The sequence below is a fragment of the Myotis davidii genome, unplaced genomic scaffold (genome assembly GCF_000327345.1).
Source record: "Myotis davidii unplaced genomic scaffold, ASM32734v1 scaffold125, whole genome shotgun sequence".
Lineage (NCBI taxonomy): Eukaryota > Metazoa > Chordata > Mammalia > Chiroptera > Vespertilionidae > Myotis > Myotis davidii.
In genome coordinates, this window is record NW_006299390.1 from 1,102,877 (window position 1) to 1,122,894 (window position 20,018).

At 40.1% G+C, this 20,018-nt stretch overlaps 1 protein-coding gene across 6 annotated transcripts in view; it reads right to left on the reverse strand.

Annotated features, from left to right (window-relative positions):
* HBP1 (HMG-box transcription factor 1) overlaps positions 1-20,018 on the reverse strand; it is a 35,320-nt gene that overhangs the window by 1,861 nt on the left and 13,441 nt on the right. For all 6 annotated transcript variants that reach the window (XM_015571226.1, XM_006774868.2, XM_015571224.1 and 3 more), the window contains 7 exons: positions 15,901-16,039; positions 15,430-15,541; positions 15,229-15,341; positions 10,566-10,722; positions 9,794-9,938; positions 3,969-4,286; positions 435-576 (listed from right to left, as the gene is read on the reverse strand). In XM_015571226.1, the coding sequence (XP_015426712.1) occupies positions 435-576; positions 3,969-4,286; positions 9,794-9,938; positions 10,566-10,722; positions 15,229-15,341; positions 15,430-15,541; positions 15,901-16,039 (1,126 nt within the window). The remainder of the gene's footprint in view (positions 1-434; positions 577-3,968; positions 4,287-9,793; positions 9,939-10,565; positions 10,723-15,228; positions 15,342-15,429; positions 15,542-15,900; positions 16,040-20,018) is intronic.

Sequence of the window (20,018 nt, forward strand, 5' to 3'; positions counted from 1 at the left end):
CTGGGGTTTTTAATCTAGAAATTATATACAAATGTCAGAAGTCCCCATGAAGGTTAAAAACAAAAAGCTGTAGAGACATACCATCTCCAACTTAGAAAAAAATCCTACCATGACACTGAGTTAATTAACACCCATTTTTCAACCCAACTGGAAATAAATACATTCCAAAATTATTTTTATACCTCAACATTTCCAGACAAGCATTCTCCGTAAGCATGTCTTACAATTCTACCTTACATGCTCATAGAGAAAATGGCACTGAGTGAAGAAAAGGCCGCCTGCCTTACGTGATGGTATAAAAATATTACTAGGTTTTGAAGTACAAAAAGGCCGATCAACACCTTTTAAAGGTTATAACAACCGCTCCAACATGCCAGAACAATTCTGGGGGAAGAGTGAAGATAATGTTAAGCAAACTACTTGTTGAAACATACTGAATTGGTTCTTTTCCTTTTCCAACAGTCAGGATTTAAACGTTTTTGTTCTTCAGCCAAAGCCTTTGCTTCTAATGTATACATCCTTCTCTCTTCATTCTTCATTTTCTTCCACCTGTCACCAAGGATCACACTTATGGCTCTGTAAAAATAAATATTTACACCATGCTCAAGGCAAGAATATTTCACAAAAGTGCTGCTACTTCAGGAAGAAATATAAAGAAAAAAAAGACAGAAATTGTCCAACATAGAGGAGGGAAAAGGTCAAAAGTATAGTCATTTCCAGTAAAATCTCAAGTCATGGTCTGTTTGTCATAACCTTGGCAGTTAAAGCCTCCTGTAATAGTGCCAACATTTCCAATTGTCAAAGGACATATAAAATGGTTTAAAAAAATGGATGTTCTACCAAGCTCAGATTTAAAGAAAAAAGTTAAAGTATTTCAAAGAAATGGTTTAAGTTACTGTTGGATCTATCCTGGTTCACTGGTTTTTAAAAGATGTTTAAGATATTAAGGCAGACAGTATTCAGTATCAGCAGCATAAATTATTCATCTTGTATTAAAAGCTATTCTTACTTTGTGCCCATAACCTGTCAAATGATGATGATTAAAACCAAGTCTTTTTCATTCATGCAACCACAGTGAAAATGTGGCACTGACTGTGCACATTACTGTTTACCTTCTTAGACAAGACCAAATAAGCCTTAGGCAATATTTGTATTTATTCACTTGAGAAAGCTAGATAAACTCAAAGGGGAAAGAAGTCAAACTGATAAGACATTATGATAAAAATTTAAAGCTAAAATCTGTATTTGTTAATCTGCTCTCAAATCTACTAAAATAGTCTCATTCAGGAGCAGACATAAACCATTTTCCTTCTATGAAGAGCTTTGAACTATTAATTTCATGACACTCATAGAAAACAAAAGGTCCTGGAATGACTGCATGAAGTATATACAAATGATTTTACATTAATTGACAGGGAAGCTAGAGATCCACATGTGAGCTTTAGAGAAACAGCAACCACAGAAATGCTACTAAAAAAAGTAAATGTGCAGCAAAAATTTTAATCCAATCAAACACTATGCTACATCCTCCTTTATTAAAATAAAAGCCAGTTTTTGTAGTCTGTAGGTTAAAGCTACCACATAATGGTTGATACATTTAACAGTTAAACCAATAAGAAATATTCAGATATGTATCAATTCTTAAATCAGAGATGCATCTGATATAGGAAGCTTCCCTTTTAAAATTAAGTTCATGAAAACAGACTGGTGGTTACTAGATTTGGGGGGACAAAACAGGTAAAGATGGTCCAAGGGTACAAACTTCCAGTTATAAAGTAAGTCCTGGGGATGCAATGTACAACTTACAGTACTGTATTGCTTATTTGAAAGTTGCTAAGAGAGTGGTTCTTAAAAATTCTCATTACAAGAAAAAAAAATTAGTGTGGTGATGGATGTTAACTAGGCTTATTGTGGTAATCATTTTGCAATATATACAAATATTAAAGGCCTGGTGCATGAATTCGTGCATGGGTTGGGTCCCTCGGCCTGGCCAGCCATTGGGTCCCATTGGAGCTGGCAGGCCAAGGGGAGGGACCGTGGGAGGTTGGCTGGCCACAGGTGGTTGGCTGTGGGAGTGCACTGACCATCTGCCCCCTGGTGATCAGTGTGCATCATAGTGACCGGTCAACCATTGTAATGGTTGCCTAGGATATAGACACACACACACACACACACACACACACACACACACACACACGTATATACACCCTCTGTGTATATATAGAGAGACTGAATCGTTTATACACCTCAAACTAATATAATGGTACTAAAGGCCCGGTGCATGAATTTGTGCATGGGTGGGGTCTGGCTGGCCCAACAGATGCGCACCCATGGGTGGTTGGCCGGCAGGCCCTGCCTCCAATCGGGGTGTCGGGGGCCCATCTGAGCAACCAGGCTGGTTGGCTGCTGCCGTGCACGTCATAGCCACCAGTTGTTCTGCCGTTTCGGTCTATGGGCTTTTATATATAGAGATATCAATTACATCTCAAATCCCATATAATAAAAGGCTAATATGTAAATAGACTGGACGGCGGAACGACTCGTCGCTATGACGCACACTGACCACCAGAGGGGCAGATGCTCAATGCAGGAGCTGCCCCTGGTGGTCAGTGCGCTCCCACAGGGGGAGCGCCTCTCAGCCAGAAGCCGGGTTCACAGCTGGGGAGCACAGCGGCCGTGGTGGGAGCCTCTCCTCCCTCCGCGGCAGCACTAAAGACCCCTTGGGGGATGTCCACTGAGGGGTCCCGGGCTGTGAGAGGGCGCAGGCATGTATCTTCGTGAGCTGTGTAAGTTAATGATCCAAGGCCAGATACATTGCCTCAGGCCACTGGGTCTCTAGTATATACATAAATATAAAAATTAAAGCTCATGAAACATTCAACCCTGATTATTTGATGTGGATAATCATTTGACTTCTCATGATATCATGGGTAAAGTAAATGGTAGTTTTGATTGTCAGGAAACTAGGAAGATGAAAGAAGATATTTTCATCTGTGGAGAACTTGGCTGGTTTGAGAGGGAGTGAGCTGGAGAGGATTCTAAGAGATAAGTGTACAGCAAACAGAATAGGAAGGACAAGTTAATTTTTATTCCAGGGCTCTACTGAGGACACTTCTAGGTTTACTTTTGACAAATCTGGCAGTTATTACAAATTGCCAATTCCTGCACATTCCATACTATGACACAATTGCTTTTCAATAAAGACGGAATTGTCAGTTGTTAGACCTGAGTCCTTTAACAGATGAATTATATTTACTACTACTTTAGATGGCAGGTCCTCACCACTCAGTGTCTAATACCTAAGCATTATGTATAAAATTTATAATGCCTAGGTATTATAAAGTAACTAGAGGCCCGGTGCATGAATTTGGCCACGGGTGGGGTCCAGCCAGACTGCCCCAATTGGGGGGAAGGGCCGCAGGCAGTTGGTAGGCCAGCCCCACCCCCAAACTCTTGGTCAACTCCCTGTCAAACACCCAGTCAAGGGGACAATTTGCATATTGGCCTTTTATTATATCCTATATAAAAGGCCAATATGCAAATTGGCCAAACAGTGGAACGACCAGTCGCTGTGACGTGCACTGATCACCAGGGGGCAGATGCTCAACGCAGGAGCCTGTCTCGTGGTGGCAGGAGCCTCTCCCACCTCCACGGCAGCTCTAAGGATGTCCGACTGACAGCTTAGGCCTGCAGCCATCAGTTGCACATCCCCCGAGGTCTCCTGGACTGCAAGACGGCACAGGCCAGGTTGAGGGACCCTCCCCACCCCCACCCCCGAGTGCACAAATTTTGTGCACCGGGACTCTAGTAGGATTATAACCCTAAAAATTCCACTAAAACTTTACTTTGTAGTCAACCTAAGAAAACAAAGAATTCAGTAATAAAAGCTATTTAGGAATAAGGTTAACTGCACTAGTGCTTGTGAACTACATTTAAGTGTTAATTATTAGAATCATCACTATTTTTACCTGTTATCTTTCCCTGGATACATCTGAGTATATTCAACTCTGTATTTTTTGGCAAAAAGCATGAAGGCATTCATTGGTCTTTTGCACTTGTTAGGAGAGGTGGCACTCACAGTCCCTGAGCTGTGATTTTTGACAGCTTTAGCATACAAAGAATTGGAAGAGAGCTGTGATGATCCAGGTGAGCCACAGTTTTTACTGAATCCAGATCTTGCAAAGTCTTGACCTCCAGATCCTCCACATGACAGAGATGCACGACGTTGACGAGCCATACTACTTAGCACATAGACTGCAGAAGAATCCATAGGTGTGAAGTCATAGCTAAAAAAAATAAAAGAATGGTTTTAATTCGACTTAACAACCTTTAGCATCTAATTGGAAATTTCAATGTATTCCCCCTATGTCACCAGCACTAACAACTTCACCATTGGTGGTTACTTATAAAATGAAAACTGACTCCACATACTGTATTCATAGGTAGTCTCTCTTCCAGATCCCAGACACCCATTTTTTCTCACTTTAGATTCACTTTTTTTAAAAAAATATTTTTTATTGACTTTTTTTTGGAGGAAGGGAGAGAGATAGAACATCAATAAGCTGCCTCCTACAGGCCCCCTACTAAGGATAGAGCACAAAAAACAGGTATATGTCCTGACCGGGAATCAAACTGGTGATCTTTTGATTCATGGGTAGATGCTCAACCACTGAGCAACACCAGCCAGGCTAGAATTCACTTTTTGACAAATTTTATAATCGAATGTCTTGGCCTCTAGAAGCCTAAAATTAGAAAATTAAAGAGTGGAAAGCATATACAAGGTCTAAAGACTACTACAAAAATGTTTGGTAACGGTAGTTCAATGCAGCTAAAAGAACTTTAAAATGCATAGTAATCTGTGTCATTTGTTTAATCATACATCAATCTTCCCCCAAAGCCACCCTATATTATAACATATCCTAACAACTTAATAGCTACTCAATGGGGGCATCTATTATTGCATACTAAACCTGGAATCTTTTTAAGTTACTGGCTTGAATCCTAGTTCTGATATTAACTGGCTATTTGGGGGGAATATTCTTTTTCCCTCTCTCAGCTATAGTTCTCTCTCTGTAAAATGAGAATATAATCTCACAGGGTAGTGAAAATTAAATAAGCTAACATATGCATAGTGCTTGTTAAATCATATTACTTGAGCAGAAATGTCAACTTCACAGTGATTGTTTTAAACCTGCCTGATGCCTAGAAGATTGGCCTCAATTCTCAATGTCTCGAATGGACTTCTTCAAATCATGCTCACTTAGAAACTTCCTTTCACACAATTGTGTTTAAGAACTTATCAACTTATTGCTGACTTCTGTTCCTTATCTACTCAAATGCCTTCCCTGAACAGCATGACTCAGGGCTTCCTTGCAGACTATTTCTCCTTTCTGCCTTTCCCTTCTTGCCTTCCTTGTACCAGGCAACATCTCCTTTAACACCCATCCCCAAACCCGCCCACCAAAAGTCAATCCAATCCACAACGAAAATTTAGTCAAGTTCATACTTCTCAACTTTTTCATGTTTTCTCCAAATCAGTGGTTCTCAACCTTGGCTGCACATTAGAATCACCTGGGAATCGTTTTAAAATCCTGATTTCTGGGCCTTATCCTCAGGAAATTCTGTTTCTTTGTTACTAATGTTGTGGCCCCGCCCCATAACAAAGAAACAGAATTTCCAGTGGATGAGGCCCAGAAATCAGGATTTTAAAACGATTCCCAGGTGATTCTAAGGTGCAGCCAAGGTTGAGAACCACTGCCTTAGATCAAACTGCTTTCTAGGGTGGGAAAACGGGTGCTGCTGTCACTCCAGAGAAAAGTAAGACTAATGTCTGACTGCTACTTGGTGGGACCAAGCAGTTAAGAACTTACCATCCTGGAAAAACAAATTAGGTAGCCAAATGTCCCTTTTTGCTTTAAAAAAGAAGTCTTGCACTATGCAATATTTGACACATAAGTTATGAAGCATACAAATAAGAATGCAAAACCAATTAAGAAATAAAGTATTTCTAGTATCACCCAAGTTCTATATTTGCCACCCTCCAGGGATAAAACTATGGGTTATCATTCCCTTTTTGATAACTTTATTGTAAAAACAGTGCATTATTCATTTATATGAACAAAAAATACTATAATAGCAGTAATTATGTTAATGTTAACTTATATATAATTATATATACATATATTTATTGGAGGCCTGGTGCATGAAATTCCTGCAGTGGGGGAGGGGTCCCTCAGCCTGGCCTGCACCCCCTTGCAACCCTGAAATCGGGATCCCTCAGGGATATCCGACTGCTGGTGTAGGCCCTGTGGGATCAGGCCTAAACTGGCAGTCAGACATCCCTCTTGCAATCCAGGACCACTGGCTCCTAACCGCTTGCCTGCCTCCCTGATCACCCCTAACCGCTTGCCTGCCTGCCTGATCCCCCCTAACCGCTTGCCTGCCTGCCTGATCCCCCCTAACCGCTTGCCTGCCTGCCTGATCCCCCCTAACCGCTTGCCTGCCTGCCTGATCACCCCTAACCGCTCGCCTGCCTGCCTGATCGCCCCTAACCACTCATCTGCCTGCCTGATCACCCTAACCACTCGCCTCCCCGCGTCATCGCCCCTAACTGCCTCTGCCTCCGCCCCTGCCACCACGGCTTCATCCGAAAGGACGTCCAGAATGATGTCCGGAAAGTCTTTCGGCTGTCCGGTCTAATTGGCATATTACTATTTTATTATTATAGATAATATTATATAATAATACATAATATTTTGTTTTGCAGAAAGACTTTAAATAGCAGGCCTAATTGATATCCTTTCAAAGATTTACTTAGAAGGTTGGCCCTTGATTAACTTGGATTTCGAGAAGGTTCCCATCATTCCCACAACTGAGAGGAGTGGCTCACTGTGTCTAAACTGTGTGTACAAACAATATGGTTCACCCCAAACACCTGCTTCCCTTTTGGAAGTTTGAAAATTTGGTATGTGCCAGCCTAAGGCAGCTTACATTATCAGCTCCCAAACAGCCCTAGCTGGTTTGGCTCAGTGGATAGAGTGTCAGCCTGTGGACTGAGGGTTCTGGGTTTAATTCAAGGGCACATGCCCGACCCAGTGTGGAGCATGCAGAAAGCAGCCAATCAATGAGTCTCTCTCATCACTGATGTTTCTCTTTTTCTCTCCCTCTTCCTTCCTCTCTGAAAAAACAACAAAAAATACCTGATGCCGAGGACAGTGTTGCTAGGTGGTTAGAGTGCCGGCCCATGCACTGAAGGGTTGAGGGTTTGATTTCCAGTCAGGAGCACATTCCTGGGTTAAAGGTTCGCTCTCTGGCCTGGTCGGGGCACAGGCAGGGGGCAACCAATCAATGTCTCTCACATCTCACACCAATGTTTCTGTTTCTCTCTCCCCCCCCTCTCCCTCTTCCACTCTCTCTAAAATCCATGGAAAAAACCCTGCTGAGTGTCTTAACAAGATTCCTTGGTAGATAACATTTCATGCATGCCACAACTCACTGCTGACAGAAATAAGCATGTCTTCTGTGAGGCCACTGGGGGGCGACTCCTGGGAGCCTAGCTTCTCCCACATTTCACCCCATGCCTTCCATTTTTCCCAATTTTGCTTTGTATCCTTTCACTGTAAGAAATCAGAGCTGTATGACTATATGCTGAATCCTGTGAGTCCTAGTGACTCATCAAACCCAGGGGTGGTCTTGAAGACCTCCAGCATAATTGTATACGTATTACATATACTATATAAATATTATCCTCCTACGTAGTAAAAGAATAATATGCAAATCGACTGAACAGCAGAATGACCGGTCGCTATGACATGCACTGACCACCAGGAGGCAGGCACTCAATGCAGGACTGCCCCATGGTGGTCAGTGCGCTCCCACAGGGGGAGCGCTGCTCAGCCAGAAGCCGGGCTCACTGGCGAGCACAGCAGCGGTGGTGGGGAGCCTCTCCCACCTCTGCGGCAGTGCTAAGGATGTCCAACTGCTGGCTTAGGCCCGCTCCCCAAGGGTGAGAGGGCACAGGCCGGACTGAGGGACTGCCGAGTGCACGAATTTCATGCAACGGGCCTAGTCTATATAATAAAAGCATAAGTGACTGTTACGGCAGAACGACCAGAACAACCAGTTGCTATGATGCACACTGACCACCAAGGGGCAGATGCTCAATGCAGGAGCTGCCCCCTGGTGGTCAGTGCACTCCCACAGGAGGAGTGCTGCTCAGCCAGAAGCCAGGTTCACACCTGGCGAGCGCAGTGAACAGGTGAGCAGTAAGGAGCAAGGGGTCCCAGGCTGCACGGAGAGCAGGCCTAGGCCAGCTGGCGGACATCCCCCGATGGGTCCTGAACCACAAGAGGGCGCAGGCTAGACTGAGGGGACTCCACCCTCTCCCCAGTGCACAAATTTCGTGCACTGGGCCTCTAGTATAATATAAACATAATTACATTTGTAATTTTACTACGTGTATTTTCTTCTTTCTTTTCCCACTGATTGTTAGAGACAATGGAAGGGAGGGAGAGAGACAGAGAAACATCCAAGTGAGAGAGACACATCAATTGGTTGCCTCCCACATGCACGCAGACCTGGGCCAGGGATCAAGCCTGCTGGGGTAACATGCCCTTGACCAGAATCAAGCCTGTGACCCCTCAGTCCGAGGGCAGATCCTCTACCCACTGAGAAAAGGTTAGGACTACATACATTTTCGAAGAACATCTGATTCCATAAAAAAATAGAACCATACTGTATATTTCTGAGACTAATACTTAACATTATTTCTAAAACTGATTCATGTTTTAAAATATATAGTTAAGGTTCATTAATATTCCACTGACAAAGAATTCCACTGTACGATTATATCACAATTTATATATTTCCTCCCCAGCCAATGAGTATTAATATTGTTTCCAAGTTTTGCTATCATGAGTAATACATCTATGAACTTATTTATACAACTCCTAGCACATGTCTACAAGAGTTTATTTCTCTAGGGTATACAGAGGAATAGGATTACTGATACTCAGTGTTGTAAAACAAAGCCAAATTATCTTCCAAAATTTTATTTACACTCTCACCAAAACATAAGAGTTATCATTAATTTACATGTTAAAAATAATCAGAGTATCAGACCTTAAAGTATTGTCTCATTTTTTAGTTTTTCAAAGACTGTATATGAAGGATGTAATCAAATGGCATTTAAATTCCAATCTTACAGATGTTATTGAGCATATGGTCTGCGCTTTTTAAAATAGTCTTACTAATTCTTTTTTTTCTTTTAAATATATTTTGTTGATTTCAGAGAGGAAGGGAGAGGGAGAGAGAGAAACATAAATGATGAAAGAGAATCAGTGATTAGCTGCCTCCTGCACTGGGTGCCCTTGACCAGAATCAAACCCAGGACATTTCAGTCCATAGGCCAATGCTCTATTCACTGAAGCCAAATAAGCTAGGGCTTCCTTATTCTTTTGATAAACAAATATATTTACCTTATATTTTGTTATATTAAATTGAGTGAAATAAAATCTGTAAGATAGCAGACAGAAACTCTTGAGAATTCTCTACCTAATGCCTCTAGATTTGATAATTAGGTTAAAGAAAGAATGAGTCTTAAAATCCCAGATATCTATCTACATACAAACTTTCTCTGGATGCCTCCTGTGAGGTTGGACACTTGTCCTTTTAAAAGTTCTTTTAAAATTCTGAAAGCTCTAAAGGTTTAACCTCTTAAATATTTGACTTAGCAATCATTAGGGAGGTTTAGGGAAAACTTTTAACAGAAAAAAGATAATTAGTGCAGTATTACCTTTTAAATGTATCAAAAACACCTGAATCATCAAAATTAATGGCATCGGGGTGTCCAGGAGGTAGACATACATCACCAATATGAATTTCACAACATGGAATGCCATGCTGTACCACAGTCAAACTTGGATAAAACGATGACCAACCTAAAGTTAAATCAAACAATAGTTGCATCAAGGATGGGGACTGACAAAAAGCACCCAAATTATTTATTATAAGATAGACATATCATTTCTGAGTCTTAAAAATTTAAGTCAAGATTTTTCAAATATAAGTCATGTATTATTTGCCATAAAGCCAACTACAAGTATTTACTGTAAGCAATGAACAAACACTCCAAAATGTAGTTTAATTTAGCATTTTATTAATAAGTTCTGTCAATCAGCATAAATGCAGGTAAGTGAGACCATGAAATACTCTTGAAGTATTATTATGTGTAACATGGTGGTATTGCAATAAGGCTCTGAAGTGCTTTGGGTATACAGTGTATTTGGTAAGCCTAAACCAAAATGCAATTACTAAAATACTCCATACCCCAAACTATATACCAAGATATTCACGTTACATGAATCGAAGTTTTTGATAGCCACAGAAAGTAGAGCTCAGTCTGACTATCACTAAGACATTTAAGCATCATAAGGCATTTCCTAAGATAGTTTTAAATTTTCCCTTCAAATTCTTTTTCTTAACCACCAAAGAATTATGCCACAAGACATATTAATAGATTTAAGATTCCTTTTAAAAGTTACTACAAATTCAAATTGAAGCCCTACCTTTATTTTTAACATAGAAAGGGTGGTCCAGCTTACACTCTACAGTTAGTAAACCATCTTCTACTGTACCAGGATCAAAAGTCAACTTCAGTACAGACTCGCCAAATGATACACTTTCTTCATGTGATAACAGCTTCAGACCATCAGAACCATAGCCCTGAAAATATATGCATATATTAAGTGAATTGGCAACATTCCATTTAACACATAGTGAAGTTCCTACTACAGTTAAGACTTTGTAGAAAAGGTAAAAACAAACAAAAAGGATCCCTGTCTTTATGGAGCTTTCGACTCAGTAGTGAATAAAAGGCATATATAAATCACTACAACATAAGGCGGAGTGGAATAAGCATTTTAGTTCAAGTATAAATAATGCTAATACAGTTTAATTCAAAGAGAGAGCAAGATCAGGGAGGCTTTCAATTTCCCTTTGAATTGCGATTTAAAAGAAAGAAATTTAGAAAAGTAGAAGAACATGCCTTACACGAGGAATAGTTACAATAAACAACTGCTTTGGGTAGTGCTGAGTATTTGCTAAAAATACAAGATGAATTCTAAGTTGGGACAAGTACTGAAAAGGAGAGGCCGAACCACTTAGTAAGTAAAGGGCCTTAGAGACAGGCAAAGTGCTCCAACTTTCCTTTGAGAGGGTATTGGGAAGTCAATAAAAGTATTTTTATTAACTTTTAAGATGATAAATGACTTCAGAAAGTTACCTCTAATATTCATTTATTTCAAAATACAATGAGAGAAGTCCATCAGTCTTGAATTAACAAGTATAGTGGTGGTAGAACCAGGCTAAATTTAAATTCAACAAATATTTATTGAGCATTTAGTACATGCCTTGTACTAGGCTCTGAAAAAAATATAATCAACAGTACATAATCCTTACCCTTAAATTCACAGAAAAACAAAAGAGAAAGACATGCCAACACCTAGCTAGAATATCCAATTATTATTACATCTAGTGCATGAACCAAGTAAAGAATGGGCCCAGCTGGTCTGGCTCAGCGGATCGAGTGCGGACCTATGGACTGAAGGGTCCCAGATTCGATTCCGGTCAAGGGCACACGCCTGGGTTTCGGGCTCAATCCCCAGTCGGGGAGGCGTGCAAGAGGCAGCTGATCAGTGATTCTCTCATCACTGATGTTTCTACCTCTCTCTCCTTTCCTCTCTGAACTCAATAAAAATATATTTAAAAACAAAAAACAAAACAAAGAATGGGAGAGAAGGATGACTGTAAAAATCTTTAAGGAAATAAAACTGATAACTAAATATGAAGGGAGGAAAGGGAATAGCAACATCCTGGTTTTGAATCTGGTAATCAGGGATAACAATACCTTTAAAGAACAGAGTTGAAAGTAAGCCAGGAAGGAGAATTAAAAAAGGTGAATCCAGATTTGATTATACTAATAAGCCGAGTTTGAATAACTGATTGATATTCATGTACAAATAGGTCTAACATGCAGTTGGAAACATACAAGTAAAGGCTACAGGCATATATTTGCAAATAACTGAATTACAGAATCTTCTAATTCTTGGGGCTACAAGACTTTAAAACGAATCCAACCCCATTTAACAGATCAGGAAGCCAAAACTACTAGGGTTAATTATTTGCCCCAGGTCAGTCACAAAAGTAGTTACTGAAGAGCTGGAAAGGGAGCCAGGTTTCCTGACTCCAAGTCCACAGAGCTTTCCACAGGCCACAAGGAGGTGATGCTGACATTATCAGCAAAGAAGAATTGGTTAAGAGAGTGAAAAGGAGCAGAAACTTGCTTACATTCAACATTATGGGCACACAAACCACCACGCAAAAATCAGGGCACTGCCGTGCTACACAAATCAAAACAATGTTAGGAACTCATCCTCTCTGTCAGATGTTGCAGAGATGTTAAACAGAACAAGTAGAAGCCTCTCTAGTAATCAGAACCAAGCTAATAACCTTTGAAACTGTAGGAGAGTGGTATAGGCCAAAGCCAAGCTATGGCAAACCACTATAATGAAGAGGGGAGAACTGAAGGCAGCCATGTGGGGACTAATTTTCTAAGAAACTCAACATCAGGGGATAACAGGAATTGTAAAGAAGCACTTCATTCACATGCCCAATTTTTCTACCTACTGTAGAGATGGAGAAATTAAAGGTTTCAAAGACAAAGGTGTCAACCAATATTTATCCTGTTGTTTTACTTATCAACCTAGAAAATGCCAGTGTTTTTTATTTTCAACTAGGTGACAAAAAATTTTGAGAAAAAATGTCTTTTCAACATATTATGCTGGGACATCCATATATCTACATGCAAAAAAAAAAAAAAAAAGGAATGATTTTTGACCATACCGAACACCATCTATATAATAAAAGGGTAATATGTTAATTAGACCAGACATCTTCTGGACAAAGCCACAGTGGCAGGGGCCGAGGCAGAGATGGTTAGGGGCATCAGGCCAGCAAGGGAGAGCAGTTAGGGGGCGATAAGGCCAGCAGGGGAGGGCACTTAGGGGGTGATCATGCCAGTAGGGGAGGGCAGTTACGGCAATCAGGCTGGCAGGGGAACAGTTAGGGAGCGATCAAGCTGGCAGACAGAGGCAGTTAGGGGCGATCAGGTCAGCAGGCAGAGGGGGTTGGGGTGATCAGGCAGGCAGGCAGGCAAGTGGTTAGGAGCCAGTGGTCCTGAATTGTGAGATGAAATGTATGACAGCCAGTTTAGGCCCGATCCGGCATCCCCTGAGGGGTCCTGGATTGAAGAGGGTGCGATAAGGTATACTTCCCAGGACATCTGAAGGACACTTATATATCAATAAAAAGACAACCCAATTGAAAATGGAAATTATTTGAATAGAGTTCCTCTAAGATGATACACAAATGACCAATAAGAACATGGGAATATGCCCTGACTGGTTTGGCTCAGTGGATAGAGCGTTGGCCTGCGGACTGAAAGATCCCCGATTCGATTCCAGTCAAGGGCACTGTCCCAGTGGGGGGTGTGCAGGAGGCAGCTGATTGATGTTTCTTTCTCATCGATGTTTCTAACTCTCTATCCCTCTGCCTTCCTCTCTGTAAAAATACAATAAAATATATTTTTTAAAAAAAGACTGCTTTAAAAAAAAAAGAACATGGGAATATGCTCACCATCATTAGTCATTAGGGAAATGCAAATCAAACAAGGAGAAAATACCACTTTACGCACACTAAGACGGCTTTTGAGTGAAACAGGAGGTAACTGTAGATGAGGATGCAGAGATAGAACTTTCATATATTAGTGATATAAATGTAAGTTCCTCAAAATGTTAAAACATGGAGTTACCATATGACCTAGTAATTGCACTCCTTATATATATATAAGTATATAACCATAGAAATTAAAACATGTTCATTCACAAGTTTGTACAGGAAGTTTCACAGCAGCGTTTCTCCTCAATAGCCAGAGTGACAAACCCAAATGTTTTTTAACTGATGAATGAATAAGTCCAATACATCCATATAGAATATTATTCAGTCATAAAAAGGACACAGTTCTTATATACCTCATAGACAAACCTTGAAAACATTATACTAAGTGAAAGAAGCCAGTCACAAGAGGTAATATATTGTGTGGCTTCATTTACAGGGAATATCCAATAAAGACAAATCCATAGGTACTGAAAACAGATTTGTGATCGCCAGAGTCTAGGGAAAGGGGAGGAATAGGGAATGATCTTTTACACTTTTCTTTTAGAGGTGATGAAAATATTTTGGAATTAGATACCTGTGATGGTTGCACATTCTTGTAGTATACTAAAAAGCATTGAACTGTACACTGTACACTTTAAAAAGGTGAATGCTATGATATATACACTATAACTCAATAAAATATAATTGAAAACTAGAAAAAAAAGTAAAGAAAATGGCAGTGTTTTTATGAAGTCATTTAAAAAGTAACAATATAAGCAACTTTTAATTACACAAGGGGAATTAACCACCTCATAGATTACCAAAGATAAAGCTTTGGTTTTGTTTGTTCATTTATTTATTTTTAATCCTCACCCAAGGATATATTTATTGATTTGGGGGGGAGGGGGCAGGAAATATACATATGAAAGAGAACACTGATTGATAGGATTGCCTTCCATAATGCCCTGACTGGGAATTGAACCTGCAACCTTTCAGTACAGTAGACCACGCTCCAACCAACTGAGCCACACTGGCTAGGAATCATTTATTTGTTTTTGTAATATATATATTTTTTATTTCAGAGATGAAGGGAAAGGGAGGGGGGGAGAGACAGAAACATCAATGATGAGAATCATTGATCAGCTGCCTCCTGCACGCCCCACATGGGGATCGAGTCCACAACCCAGGCATGTGCCCTGACCGGGAATGGAACCATGACCTCCTGGTTCATAGGTGCAGGTTCAACCACTGAGCCATGCGGGGTGAGCCATGCTGGGTGGGCAGGGCTCATTTATTTTTAATGCCAGTTTGGTTTTCCCATCTAAGAAAACATAATTACAAAGGTAAACCTAAAGTCTCTCCATCAGGCTAAGCAACAATAAGTAGTCACAAAACCACTACCTACAATTTAAGATTATTTAAATATGAAAGTAAATGGAGGATATACCTGCAGAACAATAATAAACATTATGTTTCATTTTAAAAGATTTTTTTTTTTAGGAATTTTAAGTTAACCTTGTGAGTGCCCATTTGGAGATCTTCCTCATTATCACAGCCTTCAGCTCTAGCAAAATCTTCAACATCCTGCCATTCCTTATTGCTTCCCTTATGAAAGCACAGTCGTGTGCCTAAAGTTTAAGTAAAAATAAGTATTAGTTATGTGACAGTGTGCTACACAAGTAAGCTGTAAACAAATTCAAGTATTTTCTTTTTTACCTTTCAAAAAACAGTGCCAAGCAGTTGAAGGCCAGGAATTGCACCATCCCAAATCATCATCATCTGAGAGGGAGGACATGCAGAAAATGCCAGATTCTGACTCACTATTTGCCTGTGAAGAAAAACATTACAAACTGTTTATTTTTAAATGTACCTTATTACCATCTGTCTCCAGCTGATTTCAGGTTCTCTTCTGACCAGGGGGTAACTTAATCATTTTAAGCTTGGGGCAAATATACCTTTGAAAACTGAAGTTTTTGAAAGTTTTAGTTAAATATATATTCCCACTTGTAACAAACTTTCCTAACAGTTAATAAAGCTGTACATAAAATCAAACCCAGACCACTAGAACAATGAGACATACTATATTCCATCTGTATGTGCTTCAAAAGACTTTTTAGAGAGGGAAAGTTAATATATTATGACTGTTGTGCAAACTTTGTAAAAGTTTAATCTCATGAATAAACTCACCCTTTCATGTCTGACTGGTGTTTCCTCCTTCCAGTGGTGAGGGAAGGCTGGCTCGCTCTTAGAAGAAGAGGACACCGGTGGGGGGCGTGCATAGGAATGTAAACTCTTGCTAGTAGCTATGATGTGTACAGGAGATGATCTAAAAGGAAGAAGCCGTTTTAACCATAAAGCATAGGTCCTTAAAGTAGATCTTTCCTTTTGATGAGAAAATTTAATATGTGAAATGCCAACATTAATATATATACAAAACACTAGTAAGGACATCAAGATTACATTTATAGTATGTTGTCCTTTAACTTCTTACCCAAGCCCTCCTCACACATTGTAAACAGGTGTTTTTTTTTCATATTTGACAATGTATTTTTAAGTTCCAAATTGCTGTTTTATTTATTTTTATATCAACAAGTACATATAAATGTGAACATTTTCATTCATGAATAATAACCCCTGTGCAGGGCGCCTTATCCATTTCTTTCTTCTACTTTGATGTAGTCAGTAAGTCTTAAAGTGAGTGAATCTATGCTTAACACTGAACTCTTTACCCATCACCTATCACTGGGCAGATACAATGAACCACCTTAACCTAAATCAGTGATGGCGAACCTTTTGAGCCCGGTGTGTCAGCATTTTGAAAAACCCTAACTTAACTCTGGTGCCATGTCACATATAGAAATGTTTTGATATTTGCAACCATAGTAAAACAAAGATTTCTATTTTTGGTATTTATTTTATATATTTAAATGCCACTTAACAAAGAAAAATCAACCAAAAAAATGAGTCCGCGTGTCACCTCTGACACTTGTGTCATAGGTTCGCCATCACTGACCTAAATGCTTAAACTTCTTGTAGCAGAAAGAAGTTTATTTGTAACTTCTGTAACTGGACACTATTTTTTGTTTTCTAATACAAATTTGTTAAAGAGCATCTACATATAAGGGCTAATTATTTTCCCCCAGGATCACCTTTTAAAAAATAACCCCTTCCCTAGTTTTCCCCTCAAAAGTCTCTTTAACAGGCAATGCTCCTTTTAGAGTACTTACGCTCCCAAGAATATACTAAAATCCTTTCACCACAAACAGATCAGCTATTCACAGGAAGGGTAACAGTAAGAAGCAAGCCCATAAAGGATGACCAGTAATGTGTACATACTAACACAGGAGTTTGAAAAGCAGTAGAGAGGAAGACAAGGGGGTAGATCTGTCTGAAACTCCCAAATCAGAACAATTCTCTAAGATGCCAAATAGGGATTTGATCCTTAACAGAAAAAAGTTAATGCATGTCTGTACTAACCTCTTTTTCAAAAAAGGGAGAAGGGACAGCTTAGTTTCCAATTCATCCCTTTCCCTGAGAAATTGTATTAGCCTTCAATTTTAATTTTATCCTCATTAACTTTTATTCATTTTACCTTTGCCGAAATTATTCTATATAATAAAAGGCTAATAAGCAAATCAACTTAACAGCAGAACAACCGGTTGCTATGACATGCACTGACCACCTGGGGGCAAATGCCTAATGCAGGAGCTGTCCTCTGGTGGTCAGTGCACTCCCACAGGGGAGTGCCGCTCAGCCAGAAGCCAGGCTCAAGGTTGGCGAGTGCAGCGGTGGTGACGGGAGCCTCTCCCACCTCCGCAGCAGCAGTAAGGATGTCCAACTGCTGGCTTAGGCTAGCTCCCTGCAGGCAGACATCCCCTGAGGGCTCCCGGACTGGGAGAGGGCGCAGACCAGGCTGAGGGATCCCCTCCCGCTGCCCTGAGTGCACGAATCTCGTGCACCGGGCCTCTAGTTTTAAAATAAAGATCTATGAAACTATACTTTGCTTTCATGTTTATATCACTTATTAAATAAAAACCCCACCAATTTCCATGCATTTTATCATACTCTCCAATCAACTTTCTATTTAAAAATACAAACATTGAATATTACATCTTTGAAATTTCGTCCTTTTATTATACATTTCTTCCTTTTATTATACATTTAGAACTTTACGAAGTATTAGAGAATGGCCAAACTGCTAAAAATTCCTTCAGCCCATTCCTGCCTTCATCACTAATCCTATCCTATACTAGAGGCCTGATGCACAAAATTCGTGCAAGAGTAGGTCTTCCTTCCCCCCGCTGCCAGCACCGGCTTCCCTCTGACAACCGGCAGCACTCAGGACCCGGGCTTTCCTCGCAGCCCCAGCTTTCATCCAGAAGGTTGTCCAGAAGGACGTCTGGTTTAACTAGCATATTACACTTTTATTATCTTCTATATATATAAAGAGCCAGGGGCCGTCACATCTGAACAACCAAACGGACGACCGAACAGGTGAGTGGGGCAACAAGGCCAGCAGGGGGGTCAGTGAGGGACAACCAAACGACCAAGCTGCAGGCTGCATGGAGCAACCTGGCCATCAGGGGGATTAGTGAGGGCTGACTAAACAACTGAGCAGCAGGCTGCGTGGGGCGACCAGGCTAGCGATAATAGAAGTCTAATATGCTAAGTATCTGGTCGTCCATTCAACCAATCAAAGCATAATATGCTAATGATATGCTGAGGCTGCTCAACAGCTCGCTATGATGTGCACTGACCACCAGGGGCCAGATGCTCCAACTGGTAGATTAGCTTGCTGCTGGGGGCTGGCCAATCGAGACTGAGTGAAACAGGCTGGACACACCCTGGAGCCTTCCTGCAGTCCCTCCCCAGTTGGCCAACCTCCAGCATCCCTCCCTGGCCCCAATTGTGCACTGGTGGGGTCCCTCGGCCTGGCCTGCACTCTCTCTCAATCCGGGACCCCTTGGAGGATGTCGGAGAGCTGGTTTCGGCCCAATTCAGCAGGCCGGACCGAGGGACCCCACTGGTGCACTAATTTGTGCACTGGGCCTCTAGTAAAAGAATGTAAGTTTCATTAATTCTTTTGTTTAACCACTTAAGTAACAATGCAGTGTTCTAAAATGTAGAATGGCCTGGATGTTCTGTAACAATTAACAGGCTAAACATGTCTAAAATCCTAATACCACTGGTCTCTTCAGCCGTCTTTCTATCAGGAACAGTATAAACTTTACCTGTCCTCAACCCCTTGATACTGTACAGTTATGACTTCAGACATCAAAAGCTCAATAACTAACATAGTTTAACACTCTGTAAGAAGTTGCCACTGTCTGTGAGAAGGCAGGCAAGACAGCAGAGCATAACTCTTGGTCTTGTTTCCTAGGAAGAAAGGAGGCATAGAAATGCTGCAGAGAATAAATTCACATCTTCAGGGAGATACTCCTTTACTTATACTTTTATTTATACCGATTTTCTTCTGAAGGGTTTACTCAGCTTCCCATGAACTATATTATTAATCTTCATGAATTTGTGGTAAAAAATGAAAAGTATTAACTTTAAACTAGAAATAGGGGGAAAATAATGTCCAATAGTAAAATCGGGGTTTGTTTTTTATATGTAAAAGAATTTTTAGCTTTTTGACTAATAAGACTATAATAAAAACTGAGACTATAAGAGAAGTAATACTTTAAAAGGCAAATTTTCTTTCTTCTGGAAATTTTAATGGAATTAAACCAAAGTTAAAATGAATTTGCTCTAATCAAGACTAGCATCCTGATGAATAGAAGGAAAGCAGTATAATTTAATGAGTTTTAAAAAAAAAACAGGTTTCACACCTACAAAATTTATTCTTTAGCAATAATTATACTAACTTAAGAGCATTTATCAAAATTGAGTTATTTCTAAATCACCTAATACGGACTGTGGTCTATCCACCCACATGAGTGCAAATTTGGGCATTTCTCCCCTCTATAATCTAATTTATTGTCTATGTCTTTTTACATAATTTTATGATTTTTGAGATAATTAATAAAATATTATCCACTTAGGGTCTCTCTAGGAATATTGCTTGAGAGCTTCCATAGTACAATAACACATTTTCTTAAATCCTAATCTGAGTATATGAAAGAGTGGTTTTCACCAATTGGAAGCCCACTTTTGTAAGTTGAAGATTTTAAGATTAGCAAATTTTATTATTATAAAACAGATAAATCACATAAGGCCACATAACCTAGAAGAAAATAAACCTCATCAAAAAAGAAACTGAACTCAAGATTGATAAAAGCTTTAAAATATAATGCTACATAATA